The 24,044-nt window shown below is 40.4% G+C and overlaps 1 protein-coding gene across 1 annotated transcript in view; it reads left to right on the forward strand.

Annotated features, from left to right (window-relative positions):
- ADAMTSL3 (ADAMTS like 3) overlaps positions 1 to 24,044 on the forward strand; it is a 343,828-nt gene that overhangs the window by 242,876 nt on the left and 76,908 nt on the right. The window contains exons 17-19 of the mRNA XM_021680458.1: positions 10,035 to 10,227; positions 10,311 to 10,490; positions 20,929 to 21,082. Of these exons, the coding sequence (XP_021536133.1) occupies positions 10,035 to 10,227; positions 10,311 to 10,490; positions 20,929 to 21,082 (527 nt within the window). The remainder of the gene's footprint in view (positions 1 to 10,034; positions 10,228 to 10,310; positions 10,491 to 20,928; positions 21,083 to 24,044) is intronic.

The following is a 24,044-nucleotide window of genomic DNA, read 5'->3' on the forward strand; positions in this document are numbered from 1 at the left end:
GAAACAGACCTGTGGTTCTCGTGGACTTGAGGCCCCAAAGCAGTCAGGGCACATGAGAGTTCAGTTCCGTAGAGAGTAGGCCTGAACATCGTCCTTTTGACTGCTTAGAGAGGACCCACATTCATTGCTTCTTGGAATGGAAGCAGGAAAAAGCTGCTGCTGATCACAACCTGAAGCCATTGTATAGATGAGCCTACTTGCCTGGGGAGATGGAGGACAGACACGACGATACGGCCCCAAATTACATGTTGGCTCAGTGACTGGATCGTCAGTGTCCGTAGACTGCTTTTGTGCCATGCTGTCCATATGAGACTTGGTTCTGGACTGGAGACACTGGAGGGCTTGAAAGAAGTAAACAACACTGTAGACAGGGAGGGTTAAGAGTCAGAGAAAAGGACAAAGGGAGGTGGGGAGAGAGAAACCAAATTGAGCCTGCAAAATGAAACTCCAAAGCACATGAAGAAACCTAATACTAATGAAGATAATCAACAAGAGTCAGCGGTTGAAAGTTGAATTCATTCCAGATGAAATAAAAATACAAGAACAGTCTGAAAAAAGACTGTTACTGAGATCGTTGGTGATATAAATTGGTAAATAATATCCATGTAAAGAACTGGAAATTATGAAATAGACAGAGGCAGAAATATAGTCACAATAGGTGAGTCTTAAAAAGAACCAATTATACAACTTAGAAATTTTAAAAGCCACTGAAAAATAAGTAAGTTACAGACAATTGAAGAAAGAATTGTTACCTTGAAGGTAGTGCTGAGGAAGTCAAAAGAATGAAAGCACAGAAAGTTGAAGATTTGGGGAAAAGAGAAGAAAAGTAAGAAATATAGAGGTAATGGCAGAGAAACAAGATATTAAATGAATTGTTTACTAAAACTTAAAAAAATGTCTACTCCTAGTATCAAGAAAAATAAATGAAAATAAATCCCACTTAGATACATAATAACAAAACTGCAGAAAGTCAGAGATGATAAGAAAATCCTAAGAGCTACAAGACCTGAAAGACATATCAACTACTAACAACTTATTAACAACTGAAGTTCCCAAAAAGCAAAGAAATAATATCTTTAGAGTACTACAGGGAAATCATGATCAACCTAGAGCTAAACTTGCTAAAATATTATTTTGAGTATGTGAATGTGAATGTCCATTTTTAGCCAAGTGGTGGACTAGATATACTGAAGGCCCTTCTACTAAAAGATTCTAAAATACTGAGTAAAATATGTATAAAACAACTTGAAATGTAAAACTAAGCTTGTTAGAAAGTAAGATAAATCCTCAGAAGTAAGAGAAAGAAAGAAAGAAGGAGAAAAGGAAGGAAGGAAGGAAGAGCTATAGAATGAATCTAGCATGGTAAACTTGTATTAAAGTTAGTGCTTCCATGGGAGACATTTGGCAATCCCACTAATCTAGACCTTTGGCTTTAACAGTTTTTTTCTGGAAACAGACAAGTCCTCGGATCTCCAGGAAATAAGGAATGGAATGGAGATTCCCATATGAAGCCAGGATCTACCTCAGTGAAAAGAAAAACTGGAAAAAAATCCACCCCAAAAAAGCAGAGCTCAAGGAAATTTATCTGTCTTGGCTTTGCCTCTGAGTGGAAGGAATTAAAAAAGCCTCCCCTGCATTATGCTAAGTGAAAGAAGCCAGACACAGAAAAATGTTGTGTGATCTCACTTATATGTGGACTCTAAAGTAGTCAAATTTACAGGAGCAGAGAGTAGAATGATGGCTGCTAGGGGCTGGGAGGAGGGGAAATGAGAGGTGATGGTCAAAGGGTGCAACATTACAGTTATACAAGATGAGTGAGTTCTGGAGATCTACTGTATAGCATACTGCTTATAGCTAACAATACTGTGTTTTTGTATACTTCAAATTTGGTAAGAGGGTAGATCTTATGTTAGGTGTTCTTACCACACCCAGAATAATAATAATGATAACGATGATGATGCTAAAGAATAAGAATAGGGATGGAGGGAGACTTTGGGAAAGAATGGTTGTGTTTATGGCCTTGATGGTGTGGATGGTTTCACAGGTGTACTTATTCCCAAACTCTTTGAGTTGTACACATTTAATATATACAACTGTTTACATATCAGTCATACCTCAGTAAAAAAAGACTCCTCTGAGAATTTAAAAGCCACAGATAGCCCTTTATGTAGGAATAAGTTCATATTCACTCTGACAGTGTGATCTGAAAAATTAATTCACATTGCTCTTGACAAGAGTGAACGCACACCCTTTGTGGAAGAATGTGTCTTCTCCTCCAAACTTAAAATTCCCACAAAGACCTAATTAGTGATCTCACAATAAAAAAAAATTTTTTTAAAAATTCATGAAGAAACAATGTGTGAGAATCAGTGGGGGAGAAAACCCAAATCAGATATACAGGGCCTCAGATATTGGAATTATCAGGTACAAATATAAAGTAAGTTTATTTAAAATATTTAAAGATATAAGATAGGAAATTGAAAACCTAACATAGGAATAACAAACTATCAAAAATACCTGGAAGATTATTTTTTTAATGAACCAAATATTAGGTTGTGCTATATGAAATTTCCAATTTTATCAATCAAAAAGGTCCCATATTGGCAATTTCATATGGTTTAACCATATGGTTCTAATAATAGAATATCTGGAAGTTAAAAAAATAATCATCGAAACTTCAAAGCTATGGACTGGGGTAAACAGGTGAACTGGAAGAGAGATCTGAAGAAATTATCCAGAATAAAGCACAGAGAGCAAATGAGGTATGTAAAATACACACTAGTGGTAAGAGAGACAGAGGAAATATTGACAGGGTATAAAATATATCTAAATGGAGCTGAAGAAAAAAACAGAGGTAATATTCAAAGAGATGACTGAGAATATTTCATAATTAATGAAAAATATGAATCCTAAGAATCTGGAGCCACAACAAATCCCAAGCAGGAAAAATAAAAAGAAATAAACACTTAAACACATGATAGTTGAGTCTGAGAACTCCAAAGGCAAAGAAAATATCTCAAAAACAACCAGAGAGTAAAGATCTACAAGAGGAAAAATAGCCACAAAATTAAGAGTTTTCTTCTCATTGGCAATAAGGAATAAGGAATATTATCTTGAAATCGTTAAAAGGAAGTAACTGTCAGCCTAGTATTACATACTTCGTGAAACAGGATATTTTCAGATTGCAGTAGTATATCCATATATACATATTATATAAATATATAAATATACATATTATATATGTAAATTACCTACAAAAGAGCTTAGAACATAGTAAGTAATAAAAAAATGTTAACTACTATTGTGTTAGACATTCTAGGTGAACAAAACCAGGAGACTTTACTATCAGCAAACTCTTACTAAAGATAATTTTTAAAAGAGCATATTCATTAAGCAGGAAACTGATCCTGGAAGAAAGATACAAGAATATAAGAATGAATGATGAGCAAAGTACATTGTAAAGATACTTAATCTAAAAGAAAGTCACTGACTGTGAATCAATAATGATATCGGATTTATGGGTGTGAAAAAAGAAATAAATATCAGACAACAAAGCCTGGTAAAGTTTGGGGGGAGGGTGGTGATTAGAGTCTTTAAGCCCCTTAGATTATTTGTGAAATGGAAATTATTTTGATTTACTGTAGAGCTACTAATGAAATAGGTCCTTTAAGAATACAAAGCTGGTGCAGCCAATCTGGAAAACAGTATGGAGGTTCCTCAAGAAGTTGAAAATAGGGCTACCCTACGACCCAGCAATTGCACTACTGGGTATTCACCCCAAAGATACAAATGTAGTGATCCGAAGGGGCACCTGAACCCCAGTGTTGGAGCACATAAGTCCAAGAGCTTCCCAAGAAAACTGGGGATTGAATTTTTTGCTCTTGAATATCTGGAAATGTTTTATTCCACTTTAATATTTTGTCTTGTATAGATTTCAAGGTTCCATATCATTTTCCCCCCCAAAAAGTATTTTTAAAGTATTGCTCCGTTCACCGAATTCTAACTTTCAGTGCTATTGTTGAGAATTACTTTGCCACCTAGATCCCTCATCCTCTATACAAACCTGTTTTGTATGCTTTGGTTTAGTTCATTGTTATATGTTATATGCTATGGTTTAGTTATATGTTATATGCTTTGGTTTATATGCTTTGTTATGTTATATGCTTTGGTTTAGTTCATTTTTATCTTTTGTGTTGGGAAATAGGGAGGGGCTTTAAAATCTGAACACTTCTTTCCATTTTGGGAAATTTTCTTGAGTTATTCTTTTCTTCTGCTTTTTAAATGAACCTCCCATTGTATAATGTTCGACATTCTGAACTGACCCTATTTTGCATTTCTTTTATTTCTACTTTTTGAGACTTTTCTTTACTTCTATTTTTCAACTGATTGGTTACATTTTTATTTAATCATTTTTAATTTACAAGAGTCTTTTTTGGTTCTCTGTAGGTTCCTAGTACCTTTCTTAATAACGTCCTGTTTTCATTTCATGAATACAATACCTTCTGTTTCTTGAGAATATGAATTATGAATTTTTTTTATTAGTTTTCTTGTATTCTCTTCAGTACCTTGCATTGTGTCTGTTTTCTCCCATATGCCTGTTTTTGTTTCTTTTTTTCTTAGATGTTTTCATTAAATATTTTATGTTCCTTGACTATCTACTCGTTTAAGAATAGTGTACCCAAAAGAAGATTGGAAGCCCTGTGTATATGGACAGAATTTGTTGAGTGGTAGGTTTCACTCTAGAGTGATCTGGATGGGCTGTTCACAGGGAGACCTCCTGAATTTGTCTTTTGCTCTCAAGCTAGTTAACATTTCTGGTGAGGAATTCTCCAACCTTTTGTTTGAGAGTGGGAAAGGGATACAAGTCTGATTGGAAGTGTTTTCTCTGAGCCAAGTCAGGGAAGAAGTCTGGCGGTCTCACCTGACAATACATAGACCCTCACTTAATCCCCAGGCCTAGTACAGTCTTCCACTTTTTGCTATTCCTTAAGTCCTTAAGTAACCCTTCAATTTTCTGCTGGGTGTGGGAGAATAAATCTCCTGCATGCCTAAGAGACACAAAAGGATTTCAGGTTAATATAGACTTTCAGTGAATCTATTTTGACTTCAGCTACACCCCACTTTTAGAAATATGTTGTGTCTGATTGTTTCATGGCTTCTTGCTTTTGGACTTTCCCAACTCCCAGCTTAGTTTTCAGATTTCTCCAGGCTGCTAAGTTAAACATCACTTTCCATCTTTTCTCCAGTTTATAAAATCAACTGCATCTCTCACAGTCTCTTTGTCTTTGTGGTTATATGCCTTTGTTTAATACCACCTTTATCCCTTTACTGTCTTTTTGTTGGGTATTTTTTAGGGGAGGGTGGATGGAAGGGAACAGAAGTAAGCACATACAACCAATCTGCTATTTCCTAGATCACTATTAGTCCCTAAGAATAAAAAAAACCCCACATAGTTATGTTAAAGATTTTTTCAGACATTATGAAGATAATGTGAGTATTATATTAAAACCAAATGTGGGAAATAGAACATGCTATACAAGTAGTGCTGTTGTTATTTCTATTTCTTTAGGGGGGAATTCTCTCATCTGTTGTGTGTTTGCTATCTTCATGTCTTTAATTTTTTTTCTCTCCTTGGACCTTTTGGTTTGCAAGCTTATATTGAATGGGAGTTATATGTTCCTATCTGGGGGTTTTCTGCTTACTTGAATGAATACCTCTCCCCAAGATCCTCAAATCAGAACCAGGTTTCATATTATTTCCTTTAGGCTTTCCTCCCAGGTGAAATATTGCAGAACCCCTCCCAGAATATTATATGATAGCTTGGCTCAATAAGTAGGCTCAAGAGATGCCTGGGTGGCTCAGTCAGTTAAGAGTCTGACTCTTGGTTTCCTCTCAGGTCATGACCTCAGGGTCGTGAGATCGAGCCCTGCATTGGACTCTGTGCTCACCGCAGAGTCTGCTTGAGATTATCTCTCCCTCTCCCTATGCCCCTCCCCCTGCTCTCTCTCTCTCTAAAATAAATTAATAAATAAATAAATCCTTAAAAATATTAAGCAGGCTCCAGGTTATCTCCATTTTTTTATTTTATCCCAGGCAGCTGATCAATTCCAACCATACACACAGGCTAATTTTTCTAGCCTTCAATTATGGGTCAGAGAGTCTTGCCCTATTGTGTTTCTAGAAGTGACTCCCTCACTGTGTTTCAGTCACCCCCCTCACTGTGGTGCTCTTTAATTTCCCCATACAAATTGAACTCCCAGCTGCCATTGCAAGTTTCCAATCCTGGCATCCACTAAACCTAGACAACTTTAGTCAATTTCAGCACTGTGCTTCCAATTGATTTCTGGTTTACTGAGATGTTTGTTTTGTATGGGAAAAGAGCTTTACCCTTATGTCTTTTGTTAACTGTCATAGCTATTTTTTTTTTTTTTTGAAACAGAGAGGAATGCAGATATCTTGCTGTATTCTCCTGCTTCACCCCTCCACCACTACTTGATTTTTGGGATGCATTTATTCAGATTAAGAAAGTTCTCAATCATGAATAGCTGTTGAAATTTATCAAATGTTTTTCTGCCTCTGTTGAAATGATCACATGATTTCTCTCCTATGTTTTGTTAATATCATAAACACTGATTGATTTTCCAAGGTTGAAACAACTTTGCCTTTCTGGAATAAACCCAATTTGGTCATGATATAATAATATTCTTTATATATATCACTTCATTGTTAATACTTGGTTTAGGATTTTTACATCTGTGTTTATGAGTGACATTGACCTAAATGAGTTGGGAAAGGTTTCCTTCTTTTTATTTTTTCTGGAGAGTTTATGTAAGGTTGGAATTATTTATGCCTTAAATAATTCACCAAGGAAGGTATCTGACACTTGAGTTTATTTTTAAAATATTTTAAATTAAAAATTTAATAGATATAGGACTAGTCAGATTTTTCTACATTTATGTGTTAGTTTTGATAAGTTGTGTTTTTTTAGGCATATTTTCAGTCTATGTAAATTTTTAAATTTATTGACATATAGTGATTTTCATCACACACGTATACTCTATTTTTAATGCCTTTGAGATTCTCTCTTTAATTCTTGATGTTGGTAATTTATGGTTCATATTTTTTGTTCTTCATAAATCACCATGAATTTATCAACTTTATTAGTCTTTTGAAGAGGCAACTTTTGTTTTATTTTTGGGTTCATTCATATCTGTTCTCATATATTTTGTTCCTCTTTTCTACTTTTTTTTTGTTTATTTACTGTATTTTTTTAACTGCTTGAAATGGATACTTAGATTATGATTTTCAGCATTTCTTTTTACAATATTCATTTAAGGCTATTGATTTCCTTATGATCATGGCTTTAGCTGCATTCCACAGATTTTCGCACTTCATATTTTTAGTAACCTGCATTTAAGAAAAGCTGTTTATTTCCATTGTGGTTTCTCCTTTGACCCATGAGTAATTTAGATGATATTGCATAACTTTTAAATATTTGGGGATTGTCTAATATAGTTCCACCGTGGTCAGAAAACATATCTTATTAATCAGCTCAAGTTGTGATAACAAAATATCATAGATTGGGTAGATTAAGCAACAAAATTTATTTTCTTACAGTTCTGGAGGCTGAAAAGTCTAAGGTCAAGGTGCCAACAGGGCACAGTTTCTGATGAGAGCTCTCTTCCTGGCTTGCAGACAGCTGCCTTCTCTCTGTGTCCTCTTATTGGCAGAAAGAGAGAGCAAGCTCTCTGGTTTCTATTCTGATAAGGGCACTAATCCCATCATGAGGGTCCCACCTTCACGACCTTATCTAACCCTGATTACCTCCTAAAGTCCCAGTCTCCAAATACCATCACACTGGAGATTAGGACTTCAACATAATAATTTGGGGAGGGATATAACCATTCAGTCCATAGCATATACTATGTAGTATTTTTTTTTTTTTTTTACTATGTAGTATTTTAATCCTTTGATTAACTTGCTTCTGTTTTACTTAGGATTTATACTTCTCTTTTATTTAGGGTTTAGACTATATAATTATATGCAAAAAATTTTTTATATATATTTGTCAGATTTTGTGCTCAAGGTTTTTCCTACCTTCATGATGCATTAAAATATTTTAATCTTCTTTTTCACTTTGGAACTTTTGAAATGACATGGGAATCACCTGTTTCTTGGAAATTTGTGGGAACTCGACCACAAAGTTAACAGGATCTAGTCCCTTTCTTGAATAGAACTTTTTGTAATTTCCTAAAAAGTTACTTACTTAACCAAGGTGTTCAAATGCGTTAGTTTTCTACATTATTTTTTTTAAAGATTTATTTGTTTGAGAGAGAGAAAAAAACATAGGAGGGGGGGGGAGAGACAGAGGGAGAGAGAGAGAGACAATCCCCATTGACCACAGAGCCCGACGTGGGGCTTCACCCCATGATCCTGAGATCATGACCTGAACCAAAATAAAGAGTCAGATGCTTAACCAACTGAGCCGCCCAGGTGCCCCAATTTTCTATATTCTTATTAAGGTTTGCCTTCTTTATATATCAGGAGCTTAGAGATGTATTTTATAGCCTTTAAAAATTTTTATTACTTATCCTTCCATTTTTCTTATATCTAAGAGCTGTACTTCATACATATTTATGCTTTTTACTTAGTCTTCATACTTGTATGATCATTATATCTTCATTTTGTCCCATTATATTTGTCTTGAATATATTTCATTTTTTATTTTTCCTCTTATTTACATAAGTAAAACATGTTTATTATGGAAAATTAGAAATCAGAAAAGCTGAAATTCACCTTTAGATTAACACTATTTTTTTTTTCAAAGAACTAACTTACTTTTTCTAATAATGAGTGTTTATTTTAAGAAAAATCAGGGGAAAATACTGGCAAGAATGAAGAAAATAAAAATCCTATCATTTAGAGATCATCACTGTTAACATTTGGATGTATAATTATGCAGACCTTTTTTCTGCATTTATAAATGCATAAAACAATATTATAAGGTATTTTTTATGTTTTCTCATAAAAAATATCAAATTTATTTCTATGTCAATAACTATACTTCTACTTTGTTTTTTAATGGCTGCTAGCATTGTACTGTATGAATATACAATTATTTATTTTAACCTTTATTGTAGAACATTTTGATTGTTTCCTTCCATTTTGTAAAATTTAATTTTTTTTTTTTTTTGCTATTACAAACTATCTTGGAGCAAACATCCTTTTGTGTCAATTTTAAGCATTTTAAAATTGTTTCCTCGTGATATAGCTCTACAGTAACTAGTTAGAAATCCATGTTCACTAATAATTACATACCCACAAATTAAGATAACTATAATGTACAACTTTACACCCATCAGATGGGCAGGGATATGGTCCAGTATTGGTATAGGGGTAGGAAGCCAGGCGCTCTCACATGCTTCTGCTGGGAGTGTGAATTGAGAGAATCTTCCTTGAATGCAATTTGGAAATATATATCAAAAGCAGCTTGCCCTGGTTTTTCATTTTTACAGATGTTTCATGAGAAAACCTGATTTTTCCAAGATCTTATTGGAAAGGAATCACATTATATATACACATGTTGTAAATCCAGTCCTAACAGAGAAGAATTTTCTTAGGGATATTCCAAATAATGAATCCAGGTGCCCTGAAAATTTCCTGAAGTGTGCTTTTAAGCATTTAAAATTTCTTTTGACAGCCATATAAATCATGCTTGCCTTGGGGCTCTATTCAAAACAAAACCCAAGCTTTTATTATGGATAGATGATGGTATGCTAGGATGGGGAGAAGTCTGCTTCTTTTGTACTCTGGGCTTTCCCAAATGGGTAGAACCTTTAAACCCTTACTGACATTTCTTTAAACATTACGTTTCTGTATTTTCATCGCATCTAGTAGTGGGGATGCGGTGGCTCTCGGGTCTGCACATGGAGCGTGAAGTCTGGACGTCCCGAGAACTTGAAGTTGTGTATGCTCTGACCGTTGCACGTGGTCTCACAGGACACTTTGACTTGCCCTGTTGTGTTTTGGTACAGGTGGCACAAGGGCTCTTGGGGCCCCTGCTCAGCTACCTGTGGTGTGGGAATCCAGACCCGAGAGGTGTACTGCCTGCACCCGGGGGAGTCCCCGGCCCCCGCTGAGGAATGTGGAGACGAGAAGCCACATGCCCTACAAGCGTGCAATCAGTTTGACTGCCCTCCTAGCTGGCACATTGAAGAATGGCAGCAGGTAATATGGCAGCCTGGGGTCCCCATTGCCCACCACACTTGTGGCTGCAAGAGCCCTGACCCCCCCACCTTCCACCTTCTCAGTGTTCCAGGACGTGTGGAGGGGGAACTCACAATCGAAGAGTCACCTGTCGGCAGCTGTTAACGGATGGCAGCTTTTTGAATCTCTCTGATGAATTGTGCCAAGGACCCAAGGCATCTTCCCATAAGTCCTGTGCCAGGACAGACTGCCCTCCGCATATCACTGTGGGAGACTGGTCAAAGGTAAGGGCCATTCCCCACCTCATGGTCCCGCCTCTTTTTTGCCCTGTGTTTGTTTCAGACTCTAAATATGTCCTCCACAAGATGATCTGGAAGCATGTGGTTGGGGTACATAACCCGGAGTCCTCCAATGGGGGTAGAGAGGCAAGCTGACATCAGAAATCATCTTGACACATAGGAAAGGGCACTTTCTGGCATTCCTGGACTTCCCCCGAGCCCTGCGTTCAGTGCTGGGCACGGTCAAACCCCGTTGTGCTCATCTCATCCTATAGTCCTACAAGGGCGCCAGAAGCAGACGTCATGGCCATGTCTTCTCACTGGCCTTTTAGAGTGGAGACTGATGGTGCTTCCCGCCCCGTCCATTCTTTCTGTGAACAGCGAATTTGCAGTTGCTGACTATGTATCGTCAAAGTAACACTGTTAACCACGTCTGCCCCAGCTTGCCTTTGTGTCTTCGCTCTTGTCCTTGCTCTCAAATCCTAGATCCAGGTTTGAGCTTTCCTCTTCTGTGAAATCTTTCATCCCCTAAAATCATGAAGGATTTCCCAGCTTTAACTCACAATGACCCAATTTTTTACTGTACTTCAATGGGGAGCTACTTCCTGAGTATGTGTCTGGTTTTCCTGTCTGGCTTAGAGTATCCTTGTGGCCAGTGGCCATGAGATCGATGACAGGTCCTGGAGCTCTCCCAAGCTCTGAACAGGTAAATATTCTTCCCCAAGATTCTTTGCAAAGTCAGGGGAAATGCAAAGTGTTGTTGAAGTGATGATCTTTAGAAAAGCTCAAGCCTGCTAACAAGGACAAGCAAATCATTCATTAGGAGCATTTTTGCGGGGGGTGGGGGGAGGCTTGGTGGCTCAGTCGGTTAAGCATCCAACTCTCAGTTTCTGCTCAGGTCCTGATCTCAGGGTCGTGAGTTCGAGCCCCGTGTTGGGCTCTGTGCTCAGCGGGGAGTCTACTTGAGATTCTCTCTCTCCCTCTGCCCGTTCCACTCATGCTCTCTCTTTCTCCCTAAAATAAATAAATAAACCTTTAAAAAAAAAAAAAAGAAGGCTTTTTGCAAGGAGAAACAAGAGGAGACAGAAGAGAAGGTTGCCCACGTGAGCTGGGTTGGAACTCAGGCGAGTCGCTTTCCTAGGCCACCACTGAGCAACCTGCTGGTCACCCTCAGAGATCAGCCCAAGCACAGTCAAGACATTGTCCGCATTCCCAGCCAAAGCTGCATCTCTAGAAAACCTCCACCCGGGAGGCAGGATGGGCGTGCACACACGCTCAGGAAGGCAGAGCCAGCCTCAGCTTGTGAAACCAAAAGCCAACATGCAGACTCGGGTCCAGTCAGGCACACATGTTGGGTTTCCTACTGGGTTCAGCTTTCCTCCTGTTTGTTGAAATTTCCTTCCATTTCAGAGTTGCTTTGTTCTGGCAGAAGTTCTGATGCCACACTGCCACCCTCTCCAAAGGTTTCTGCCACACTAGTCCTTCTGCCCCGGGCTGGCTCGCTTGGGGGCAGCCATCCATCTTGTGGTTCTGGATAAGGCCTCTCTGTGTTGGAACTGGCCACTAACCCTGGACAGAGAGAGGCTGAGGAGCCGTGCCAGAATTCCCATTTTTCACCGAGCCAGACCTCTCAGCCTGCAGCTGGAATAGTCCCCCTTCCTGACACTAGCTCTATTCATGGCATGTTTGGGCTTTGTTCATTCATTGGCTCATTAGTTTTTAGATCTGAACTAAGTTTTGGGCAAGAAGAAGCCTTTGATTCTTACACTGCTTTTCAAGTTCTAAGAAGGGAGCATTGAGTCATATATGGGGCAGTCTTCCCAAATGGTGGATTTCTGTGCTCCACGGACCCCTTGCAGCCTGTTTTGTGGCCCTGTTCCTTGATGGAAATCCAGTAAAATTGTTCCTCATTCTTTTTTTTTTTTTAAAGATTTTATTTATTTGACAGAGAGAGACACACAAGAGCGGGAACACAAGCAGGGGGAGTGGGAGAGGGAGAAGCAGGCTTCCCACAGAGCAGGGAGCCTGATGCGGGGCTCGATCCCAGGACCCTGGGACCCTGACCTGAGCCGAAGGCAGACGCCCAACGACTGAGCCACCCAGGCTTCCCTCGTTCCTCATTCTTTACTCTCTTGGCTTTGATGGAGTAGTTGACCATTTTGTCTACCTTCATCATTCTCCTTCATGATGTTTCTTGGTGTTTTTTATTTTTCCTGTTTACTTAACTAAATCTTGTCAATTGGTTTGTCTTCCTCCAGATCTCCAAAAAACTCAATATCTGACCTGATATTTGATGTGTATCACTGCATTTTTCCTCCATAGCTGCCTCTGTGTCCTGACTTCTTCTCTGACTTTTATAGATAATTCTCTATCTGCAGGAACAGTGTCTAACTTTCTGTTCAATACAGTGCCCCCAGCTCTCCAAATAGGATGCGTCTTCAACCTGGGAAAGCAAAGGGACAACCTCTTCATTCCCATCTGGCTCCCCACCTCACTCCCTGTCTCTGTCAGTACACCACCATCTTTCCAACACTTATGATCATCTCTGACTTCCTCAGCTCCTGTGTTCAGTTTCTGACACCTCCTAATTCTTCAACTCTTGAAATTTATCCATATGCTAAGTAAAAAGGAGAAGATCTCTTTAATGAGAAATTCTTACAAAGAACAGTTCAAGATATGTCCTGGACACATGGATTTATAAATATGGCATTCTAATTTTCAATAGGCTTACTAAATGACTCATGAAAATGATAGTATATTGCAGCCCATCCGTACCAGCTTGCAAGAACCAACTGTGATCTCCTACCTCATGCTCAGTGACATCAGGTTGATAGCTTGAAATCAGCCATGATGGGAGCATTCACACCACAGAAGTTGGCAAATATAGTCAGTGCTCTCTCCCCAAGAACTTGTGAAGTGTTTACCAGCACACCACTGCATGAAAGGGTTATACACACACACACACACACACACACAATCCTATTTATAAGACAGTTTCAGCTTATTGATGGTTATTTACAATGGAAATGATCTCAAGAAGTTCCAATGTCTGGACTCCTTTTCACAAAGTCTAAGAATCTTGGTTGGGCTTCTCTAAGGTGTTTTTTAGTTTTATATTCATAACTGATGGTTGGTAAAGCTAGGAAATACCTGATCTCTAGCTGAAAATCCATTCATCAATCATTATCCTACAGGGTTAGTTTGGTCTTGATCCAAAGCGATTGATCCAAATGCATTAGGTATTCCTTCCATGAATAAAAGAGTATTCCAGCTCTCCAGGTTTATTCTAAAATCTTCCTTTTACTTTTTATTTTGTAGTATTAATTATGAGTTTCTTAATATTAATTCTGTAGATAACCACTCTTCTACTTGAATAATAATGTCTTTTCAGACTCCAGATGACAGTTTACTTGTACATTTTGACTCGCCTGAAATATACCCAGTGTATCCAAGTCCATCTACTTCTCTGTTTCCACTTATTTTTTTTTTAAGGTTTTATTTATTTATTTGACAGAGAGAGAGCGCAAGTAGGCTGAGCAGCAGGCAGAGGGAGAGGGAGAAGCAGGCTCTCCGCTGAGCAGGGAGCCTGATGCGGGGCTCGATCCCAGGACTCTGGGATCATGACCCGAGCCAAAGGCAGACACTCAACTGACTGAGCCAACCAGGTGCCCGTTTCCACTTATTTTAAATAGTAAACACACACACACAAACACAGATATGCCTTATTTTCTCACCTAGATTATAACTACCAGAGGGGAAGGACCATCTCTGCATCTGTGTATCCCACTTGGTGCTCGGTAAATACTTGTTGACTAAAATAAAGAGACTTCTAAAAGCTTCTTCTAAACTGAACATGCCTGTTGTCACAGCCCCATTGCTCAGTCACATCACCAGCAGACACTGCCCAAACACTGCTGTGTTAACTACCCCGGGCCCTCAGAACCCGAGTCAGCCAAGAATTTGATCTTCAGTGAGCTTACAGTTTAATGAGGCAGCCATAAAAAATTATGTAACAAGCCCAATAAAGGGCTCCCATCTACAGAACTGAGTGGAAATCGAGGGGAGACATCTGCGTCTGTGTGGGTCCCAGGGAAGTGCCGCAGAAGATGCAGCCGTAGAGTTGGGTCTTCAGGGTTGAGTGCAGGCTGGGTGGAAAGGAGACCAAGGGTGTCCAGACAGTGACAGGAGCGCACACGGAGGCACAGGGGGCGAGCTTGTCAGTCTTCCACAGCTGGAGATGAGGATGCAGTAGAGAACAGAAGGACGAGATGGAGAGGAGAGGTTGCAGTCAGACCGGAAGGACCTCAGGTCCCTGCAGTGGCCGAGGACACCGAGGAAGGTTTCTGAATAGGGAAGTGAAATGCAGCATTTTTAGGCACACGGTTTTGGCTGCAGTGTGAACGGCGTGTTACAGGGGAAGGAACCAGAGCCTGGGAGAGCTTTTTAGAGGAGGTTGGAATAAAACCAAGGAGAATAAGGAAGCAGCTGGGTAGAGAATAGTAGATAGTAGTGGGCTATGGTTAGCAGATGTCACGGGCAGATTTGGTGACTGAACTCGTAAGAAAGAAGCAAAAAAGAGGGGTGTGGTCAATGGATAGAGCAGGCATTCTTTTTAAAATGAATTGGGGAAGGAAAAACACATTTGGGAGGTGACTTGAAAGGGAGACGGAATGAGTCTATTTTGAGGTGTGTGTAGTTTGAGGGCCTGTCAAGGCATCAGTAAGGAATTGCAGCTCAGGAGAGATCTGCACTAAAGTTAATTTTGGGAAGCGTCAGCATTTAAGCAGTAGTTGAAGCCGTGGAAAAATGATTACCGTGACATACGAGCATATGTTGTCACTAGCAGTTCCTTTGAAAGTAGGAGGCTTTCAGTGAAGCGAAATCACTATGGCGACCTGGTTGTGGAATATCCCCAGATCCCTCACGGTGAAGGGGATGAAGAGTGACAAACTTCCAGTTACAAAGTCAATAAGTCACAAGGATGAAAAGCACAGCACAGGGAATAGTGTCAATAATATCATAATGACTTTTTGTGGTGACAGAAGGTGACTCCACGTATCGCGGTGAGCATTTGGTAATGTATGTAGAGTTGTCTAATTACTCTGTTGTACACCTGAAACGAATATAATATTGTATGTCAACTATCCTTCAATTAAAAAAACACTCAAAAAACAGAGCAATTAGGATTGCCAGAGGAAAAAAAAAGCACAGATAGCCACTTTAACACAAGTGATACATGTGGGTGAGGCCAAATCATGCGCCGTAGAGGAAACTGGGCAGAAGCTGTAAGTTTAACAGCTAGGCCAACAGAAAGAAGGTAAGAGCAGGCCAAGAGCCAGGGAACACAGAAGTCAATGATACATTTCCACCTCAGGGTCTGAGACCCATCGGTGACACTGAGAGAGGATGCTGGGTCCCAGGCCATGGTTGAGTATGAGGAAGATCATGCGGACCCATGGGGGCCTTAAGAAGACTGGAGAGCACAAGGGGAGCGCACATCCCTAAGAGCTGATGAAATACCCGGCTGACCTGCCACAACCATAATCCAAGCTGAGAAAGGACACGGAGGGGAAGGGAAGGGATGCTCGGACCCTGGGAGCAGAAGAGTCCAGAAGATACGAATCTCAGGACTGTGGCCAAACTGTTGAATACTTCTTCTCAACATCAGAAGAAGGAACAGTGAAGACAATGAACTTGAAACACTGCCACCTCCTTACACTTTCCTAAAAGTTCAGGAAAAAATAAATTATTTAAATAGGAGCATCAGCAAGCCCCATACAAAGATACTTTAAGATAAAAGTGTCAATAACATAGCAACGTCATGAAAAGTTGGCAGATGAATATATAACTTACTCTTTTGAAATGAGCTAAAAGAAATTAAGAAAGACATAGAGACAAATTGGAAACAGAAAAGCCCAGAAATGAGGTTGAATAGATAACGGGGATGTGAGCAGAAGGAGCTGATATGGTTCAGGAGAGAACCAGACGACTTACGGGAAAACTTCACAAGTGGAGAGTAAACTAGAAAGAAGTGTAATAAGAGAAATGAGAGAAAGGAGGGAATTGAAAATAAAGAGAAATAGAAGGAATTCGAGTAAAAATAACAGATATGAAAGAGAAAAAAAAATCCAACGTATAAGTATTATTAGAGTCCCAAGAAAAGAAAACCAAAACAATGGAACGAGACTGTAAATAAGATCACCATGTAACACAAATCACAATATTGAAACGGTACACCACAGCCCTGGGAAAATGGACCCACCATGGCCAGTATCGAGATATCTGCTGCTAGAGTACTAGATTTTAAAGATAAAGGAATGTGTTTGGGTATGCAAAAAGACCCAGTCACTTACTAGGGCAAGAAAATTGGATTAGTGTCAGACTTCTCGACAAGACCACTTCATACTAGAAAGCAATGGAACAACATATTTAATATACTACAAGAAGGAAAATGTGAGCCAAGGATGTTATACCCTGCCAACGTGACCTTCAAGTGTAAAGGTCACAGACAAATTGTTGCAAAGTTGCAAAAACTTGGGTATCTTGTTCCCCTGAGCTCTTCCAAAGGAATCTACCAGATTTCTGTAGAATAAATAGTAGACACATTGGATAAGGTTGCTGCTTTGTGAATTGTAATTAATGGCACTGATTTGGTCACTTCCTTTCTTTCTGAGGTGGGAATATTCTCTAATGGCACCCTAACTTTGAACTTAGGTGACACAAGGTCTGGAAGACCTCCATCCAGAGAAGGGGTTTACAAAGGATGCTCCCATTCATCATGGGGAGAAAAAAATCATATATTTATCATTAGAAATGGCTTATGAGTGGAGACTGGCAATTATGTAACTCACTGTTATATGAAGCAAAATTAAAAAGTTGACGTTAATTGTTGGGACACCTGGGTGGCTCGGTTGCGTGGCTGACTCTTAATTTTGGCTCAGGTCATGATCTCCAGGTTCCGGGATAGAGCCCCATGTTGGGCTCTGTGCTCAGCCGGGAATCTGCTTGAGATTCTCTCTCTCTCCCTCTGCCCCTCCCCTTCCCTCTCTCTCTCTAATAAATAAATACATCTTTAAAATGAAAAAAGAAGTTGACATTAATTATTACATGGGAAACTCCTAGATGATGATTTGACTTGGTTAAAAAAAATAAACCATAATTTGGTAAATGGTAATTTGAAGTTATTTGTTCAAAAGCTTACAAAGAGCTTTTCTCTGTCCTGAAAAATATGAGTAGTTTAGGGCTTTCTGTTAAAGACGACAATAAAGGACTTTTTTTTAAAAATTCCATTCCTTTCCTTTGAAATCCAACAAAAAACCCACAAGGAGAATGGAAGAGAGGGAACACTCTGTCTTCAGTAAACAATGAAATGGCCAGAATCCCAAACTATAAATCATGGAACACACCTGCCAAAGACCGTAAAATCCGGGCCAAAGTGAGAGCGAAGGCTGGGAGCTGGCAAGTATCCATCAGGCGCTGAGTGAGGAGTAGATCTCCCTCAGACGATGGGCGACAGTCCTCCAAGGCCCATCCACGGTCCTCTGGTTACAAAGGGCAGACGAGGGCTAGACCGCGAGCTGCCCCGAGAATGTCCCCGCGGAGCCGTGGGGCAGGTGGTGCCGAAGGAGACATGGCACCCACGGGCCTCCTAGCCAAGGAGGGCTGCCGGGGATGAAGTGGGGGGGGGGGAAGAAGGGACAGCAGTTGCTGCATTAGTCCCCAGGGAGCCAGTTTTGGAAGAGGCTCTTCTCTGAGTCACACCGGCCCCTCGGATGCCAAGAGCCAAACAGACATGTGGGCAACAGACACAAAAATGTGGTGCCAGAGGGTTGCACACAACAGCTGTAAGGTGCCCTAGCTCACCCCTGCCCATGTTGTTCACACACAGCTGCACTCGGAGTTCCAGCAGAAAACCTCCGCAGCAACACCAGGTGGGTGGGGGCACAGAGAAGGAGAAGGAGGAAGCCGGGTTGTAGGGAAAGGAAGAGCAAACAAGAGTCACAGGAATGGCGGTAACATCACAGAGCTACTACCCAGGGAACAGTTCCAACAAATAGTCTCATATTCCCGAGGAAAGTATGGTCTTGGTGTCTGACGGGAAAGTAGCTTTAAAATGAGGTTGAGCTCGAAAAGAGATTGTAAGTCAACAAAAGGAAAAGACAACTGGAACAGTCAGAGGCAAAAAACAAACAAAAAAACCACAGATTACAAACAACAACAAAATTAAAGAAAAGACAGAAGATGGAGATGTGTGCAGGCTGGAAGGCTGCATCTACCATGTAGGAAAAGAGTGAAGATGCACACTGCCTTTCAGAGGCAGTGATGGGTGTGGAAGACAGAGAGGAGATCAACCCGAGCACACTGGTGTTTGTGAAAGAACAGAACAAATGGCACAGAAAATGAAAGAGAAAAATATTCAGAGATAATAAAGGGGAATTTATGAATAATAAATAATAATAAAAACTTTCTTTGATAAAAGCTTTGGTCTCTACATCATAACAGCATACCACATACCAAGAAAATATGACCCAGTGCGACATAGTCTGCCTACAGTGCAGGACTTCATGGGTAAAGAAAGAGCCCACAGATCTCTGGGCAGAAAGGGCAAACAAATACACAACAGAAACTGCCTGTTTGGCCGCGCACATCTTCATGGTAGCATCCACGAAGACAGTGGAACAGGGTCTGCATGGTTCAAAGGGAAAGAAAGTCTGACCCAAGTCTCTGCTCTTCTTGGTGTTCTTCGTGTAGGAAGGCATCAGGGAAATACAAATCAAAATCACAGAGAGATCTGACCTCACACCTGTCAGAATGTCTAAAATCAACAACACAAGAAACAACAGATGTTGGCGAGGATGCAGAGAAAGGGGAACCCTCCTACACTGCTGGTGGGAATGCAAGCTGGTGCAGCCACTCTGGAAAACTGTATGGAGGTTCCTCAAAAAGTTAAAAATAGAGCTACCCTATGACCCAGCAACTGCACTGCTGGGTATTTACCCCAAAGACACAGATGTAGTGAAAAGAAGGGCCATATGCACCCCAATGTTCAGAGCAGCAATATCTGCAATAGCCAAACTGTGGAAAGAGCCAAGATGCCCTTCAAAGGATGAATAGATAAAGAAGATGTGGTCCATATATACAATGGAATATTACTGAGCCATCAGAAAGGATGAATACCCATCTTTTGCATCAACATGGATGGGACTGGAGGAGATTATGCTAAGTGAAATAAGTCAAGCAGAGAAAGTCAATTATCATACGGTTTCACTTATTTGTGGAAAATAAGGAATAGCATGGAGGACATTAGGAGAAGGAAAGGAAAAATGGGGGGGGGGGAATTGGAGGGAGAGATGAACCATGAGAGACTATGGACCTGAGAAACAAACAGGGTTCTAGAAGGGAGGGGGGAGGGGGATGGGTTAGCCCGGTGATGGGTATTAAGGAGGGCACGTACTGCATGGAGCACTGGGTGTTATACGAAAACAATGGATCGTGGATCACCACATCAAAAACCAATGATGTATTGTATGGTGACTAACATAACATAATAAAATTAAACAAACAAACAAACAAACAAACAGAACAACCATCTAAATTTCCTGTTGGTTTCTTCAATTTTCTTCATTAACATAACAGGGTTCTTTAGGGAATTAATTGTTATGGCGGGAAAAAAACCCTCAGATCTTCAACAACTCCTTTAATTCTACTTTAGTTCCCTTTTTTCTAATATACCTAATAAAACTGCATTACATTTTAAAATTAAAATTGCATGTACACACAATGATTATCAACTATCAATGTTATGCACACACTGATGATCAAATACTAGTGTTATTTTATGTAGTTTGAGTGGTTTTTAAAAAACTGTCCTTTAATACTTTTCTGTTTCTTGAAGTCTTGGTCGTGGGTGTGTATCTTTTCTTTTTTTTAAGCACGATCATCTTACTATATAAATAAACAGCTAAAAAATAAATCAGATATCAATTATACTGTCAAAAAATCCCCATGACAGTAAGTTACTGGAAATTAATTACTGTCTCAGAGAGGAGGAAGGAAGGGAGGGAACTCCCTGTATTATAAAAGATAAGTCAAAAAAAAAAAAAAAAAAGACACGGGGATGAAAAGCACAGTGTGGGGGATATAGTCAGTAATACCGTAATGATGTTGTGTGGTGACAGGCCTGACTGCGGTGAGCACCGAGTACCGCAGAGACTTGGCCAATCACTGTGTTCTACACCTGAAGCTAACGTAACATTGTGTGTCATGTGTACTTGAATTAAAGAAATAAATTATCAATAAGAAATAAGAGGGGTTCGAGCCTAGGAAATGGCTCACGTACAAATGGCAGCCACACGTGGGACCCCTCTGGTGCCGCCGGAGACTTGGCTGTTGGCTGCGTTGTCTGCGGATGCTCCATGTGATGGGTGTGCAATTCTCGTTGCAGTGTTCCGTCAGTTGTGGTGTTGGAACCCAGCGAAGAAAGCAGGTGTGTCAGAGGCTGACGGCCAAAGGCCGGCGCGTTCCCCTCAGTGAGATGATGTGCCGAGACCTCCCGGGGCCCCCTCTTGTAAGATCTTGCCAGATGCCTGCGTGCGATAGTAAGTATGTACAGGCCATGCTCCATCGGGTATGTTCATTCTGTTCCTCTCGTCCCGATGGCTGTATTTCCCGTAAAGCAGCACGTTCCTAATCTGTAGGTAAAGCAGATCAAGAGGAACCCAGAATCGTTTGAAGCAACCACCAGTATAATGTTGAATACAAGATACCGTTCGAAGGAAAGTCAATGTTAAGAAATGTCCACCCAACTTAACAAATGCATCTGTTAGTCTTCCTCACTTGCACTTACACTTCCTTCTATCCTTCACGTGGCCATGATTTCTTCCACTAACAATCCGGGAGTATTTCTTGTAGAAGTTAAGTTGGACTACTTTCCAGTTTATTCGCCAGTGATGCATTTGGATCCATTCCAGTAAGAGTAGAAGAGCTAAGTATTTTTAAGTATTCAGGTATCTGTTCTTGTGTATAATCTAAAACCAGCAAGGATGAAAACATAAATTATCATTGTCTTTTTTTAAATGATAGTTTGGGCACTTCTTCAATTAATTCTAAATAACAAGCTTAGTATAATGAGTTAATAGTATATGGCTTCATTATATCCAAAAGCTAATATGCATGTCGGACTCCTCTGTATTTTCAGTATACATAACAGAATATATGCTTGCACATACGCATGTGTGTTTCATGTAGGAGGGTGGGTGACAACACATGAAAATAAGGCCGCAGGGGGTACCTGGGTGGCTCAGTCGGTTAAGTGTCTGCCTTCAGCTCACGTCATGATCCTGGGGTCCTGGAATTGAGCCCCATGGAGGGCTCCCTGCTCAGCAGGGAGTCTGCTTCTCCCTCTCCCTCTACCCAGCTCATGCTCAATCTCTGTCTCTCAAATAAATAAAATCTTAAAAGAAAAGAAAGAAAATAAGGCAGCAGAGTAGTGGGGGGAGGTGGGGTTCGGAGATAGGGGAAAGGCATACTAGGACTGCACAGCTTCTGGGTCTGTCTCCTGCTTTCTTGTTCACAGTCTTGAATTATTCACCATAAAGTGAATTCACCTATTAAGTACCTCAGGTACCCTCCTGAGCTTATGGTAAGTAAACAAAAATCAGAAAATTAACTATTATGTTAATGCTGCTTAAGGAAAAAAACCTGAGATATAAAATCCAAATTTACCAAAAACTTCCCTGGAGAAACTCATAAAACAAAGAAGAAGAAGAAGAAGAAGAAAAAAAAAACAGTTATAAGTTTTAAAAAAAGCAGTAGCATTTTTTGGACTATTTATTGCATTTATTGTGTGGAGCTCCTTGCATGCTTTAGGTCCTTTAGTCCCCAGCGATCTGTGAGACAGATATTATCCCCATTTAGAGACAAGAAACCCAAGACTTAGAGAATGTACAAGACTTGACCGAAGATCCGTAGCTGCCAGTTGGACACCTTGGTCTGTTTGACCACAGGTCTGTCTGATGCCTGAGTCCATGCTCTTAGCCGCCTCTTTATGCTCATTTATGGACAACATCAACTTTTTTCTCTGGGAATTCTTCGAGAACACATTTCCAAAATCTTGAGATTCCAAAAATGTGAGATTCCAAGTTTCCTGGTGTCCTGGAATTCAAGAATGCCTGTGGTATACGGCACCATGTCATGCTTCAAAACGTTTATCTATCTGATTTTTATCAGAAAAAATGTGATAAACTGCCTTCGAGCAGAGAGTGAGATTAAAGGAATACTGGAACTTCCTCTAAGATAATCCCAGAATAGCATACGGAAATACATCGTGGTTGTTAGGGTATGCAACATGGTGCAGATGAAATTATAAACTATTACAGCATGCAGTGGAGAATAGAATAAAATTATAAGCTTTAGGGAGTGCAAAAAAAAAAAAAGAAAGAAAGAAAAAAGCCAGTAATATTTCTTCTTTCCCCACCCCATTCCCTAGCTTGCCAAACATGTGGGTCATGGAAGCAGAGAAGAGAGGGGAACGCCTGCTCCCAGCCCTGCCAGATCACCCCGAGCTGGGCCTCCATTCCCGCTGTAGCCTGGCTCACACCATCACCTTCGCTTAGTAGCCCTTGCTTGCTGAAATGTGGCTTCTCCCTTTGCACTGTGATGTGGCATCCTCTTCTCCCCACCACCGTATCGCAGAGCCGAGTGACGCACATGGCATTCACCCATCCTCTGGACCCCTGCTGTCTCGCACCATTTCCCTGCCACTGTCATGCATTCAGTCCTAACACTGCCCTCCGTACACCTTCTAGTGCATCACATGCAGACCCACAGACACCAGCTGCCTTTTCCCAGCACACACTACCACCAGGCCCATTCTTCCTTGCCAACAACCAACATCCGTGTCCTTGAACTTTCTAACACCCCGATATCCCTATTTCCTACCATCATTGACTTCCCTGACCCCTGCCCCATCACCCTGGCATGGTCACCCCTTACACTTGCTCAGACATGGCCCTCAGAAGTAGCTTCCTGCTCTCCCTCCCCCACCCCCATCTCGCTCCTCTTGTTTGGTGAAAGCCTCGCTGTAGATATTCTTGCCCTTCCTTCAACCCCTGCCTTGATCGCCTGCTCACTTCAAAGCTGGTATTACTTTTCAGGTGATATTTGTTTGGGTTTTGGTTCCCTGGCCTGAGCTACTAGGATTCACTGAAGTAAATAATATCACCATGCTGATTAGACGTCCTTCGTATTCATGCTATCTGATTTACCTGGGTATTGTGTGTTTTTCCCTATTTCCTAAGAATCCCCTAAAAATTCACCATAGTAGCTGTCTATCCCATAGTAGCTCTGCTTCCCTTTCTCTGTTTTTTTTTTAAATTTAATTTTATTATGTTATGTTAGTCACCATGCAGTACATCATTAGTTTTTGAAGTAGTGTTCCATGATTCATTGTTTGCATATAACACCTAGTGATTCCCTTTCTCTGTTGGTGCACTTGTCTTTTATTCCACTGGGACTATCAAGGCCTATATAGCATAATGTCCTCTGACTTTCTTTTCCCCT

This window comes from Neomonachus schauinslandi, chromosome 9 (genome assembly GCF_002201575.2).
Source record: "Neomonachus schauinslandi chromosome 9, ASM220157v2, whole genome shotgun sequence".
Taxonomy (NCBI): Eukaryota; Metazoa; Chordata; class Mammalia; order Carnivora; family Phocidae; genus Neomonachus; species Neomonachus schauinslandi.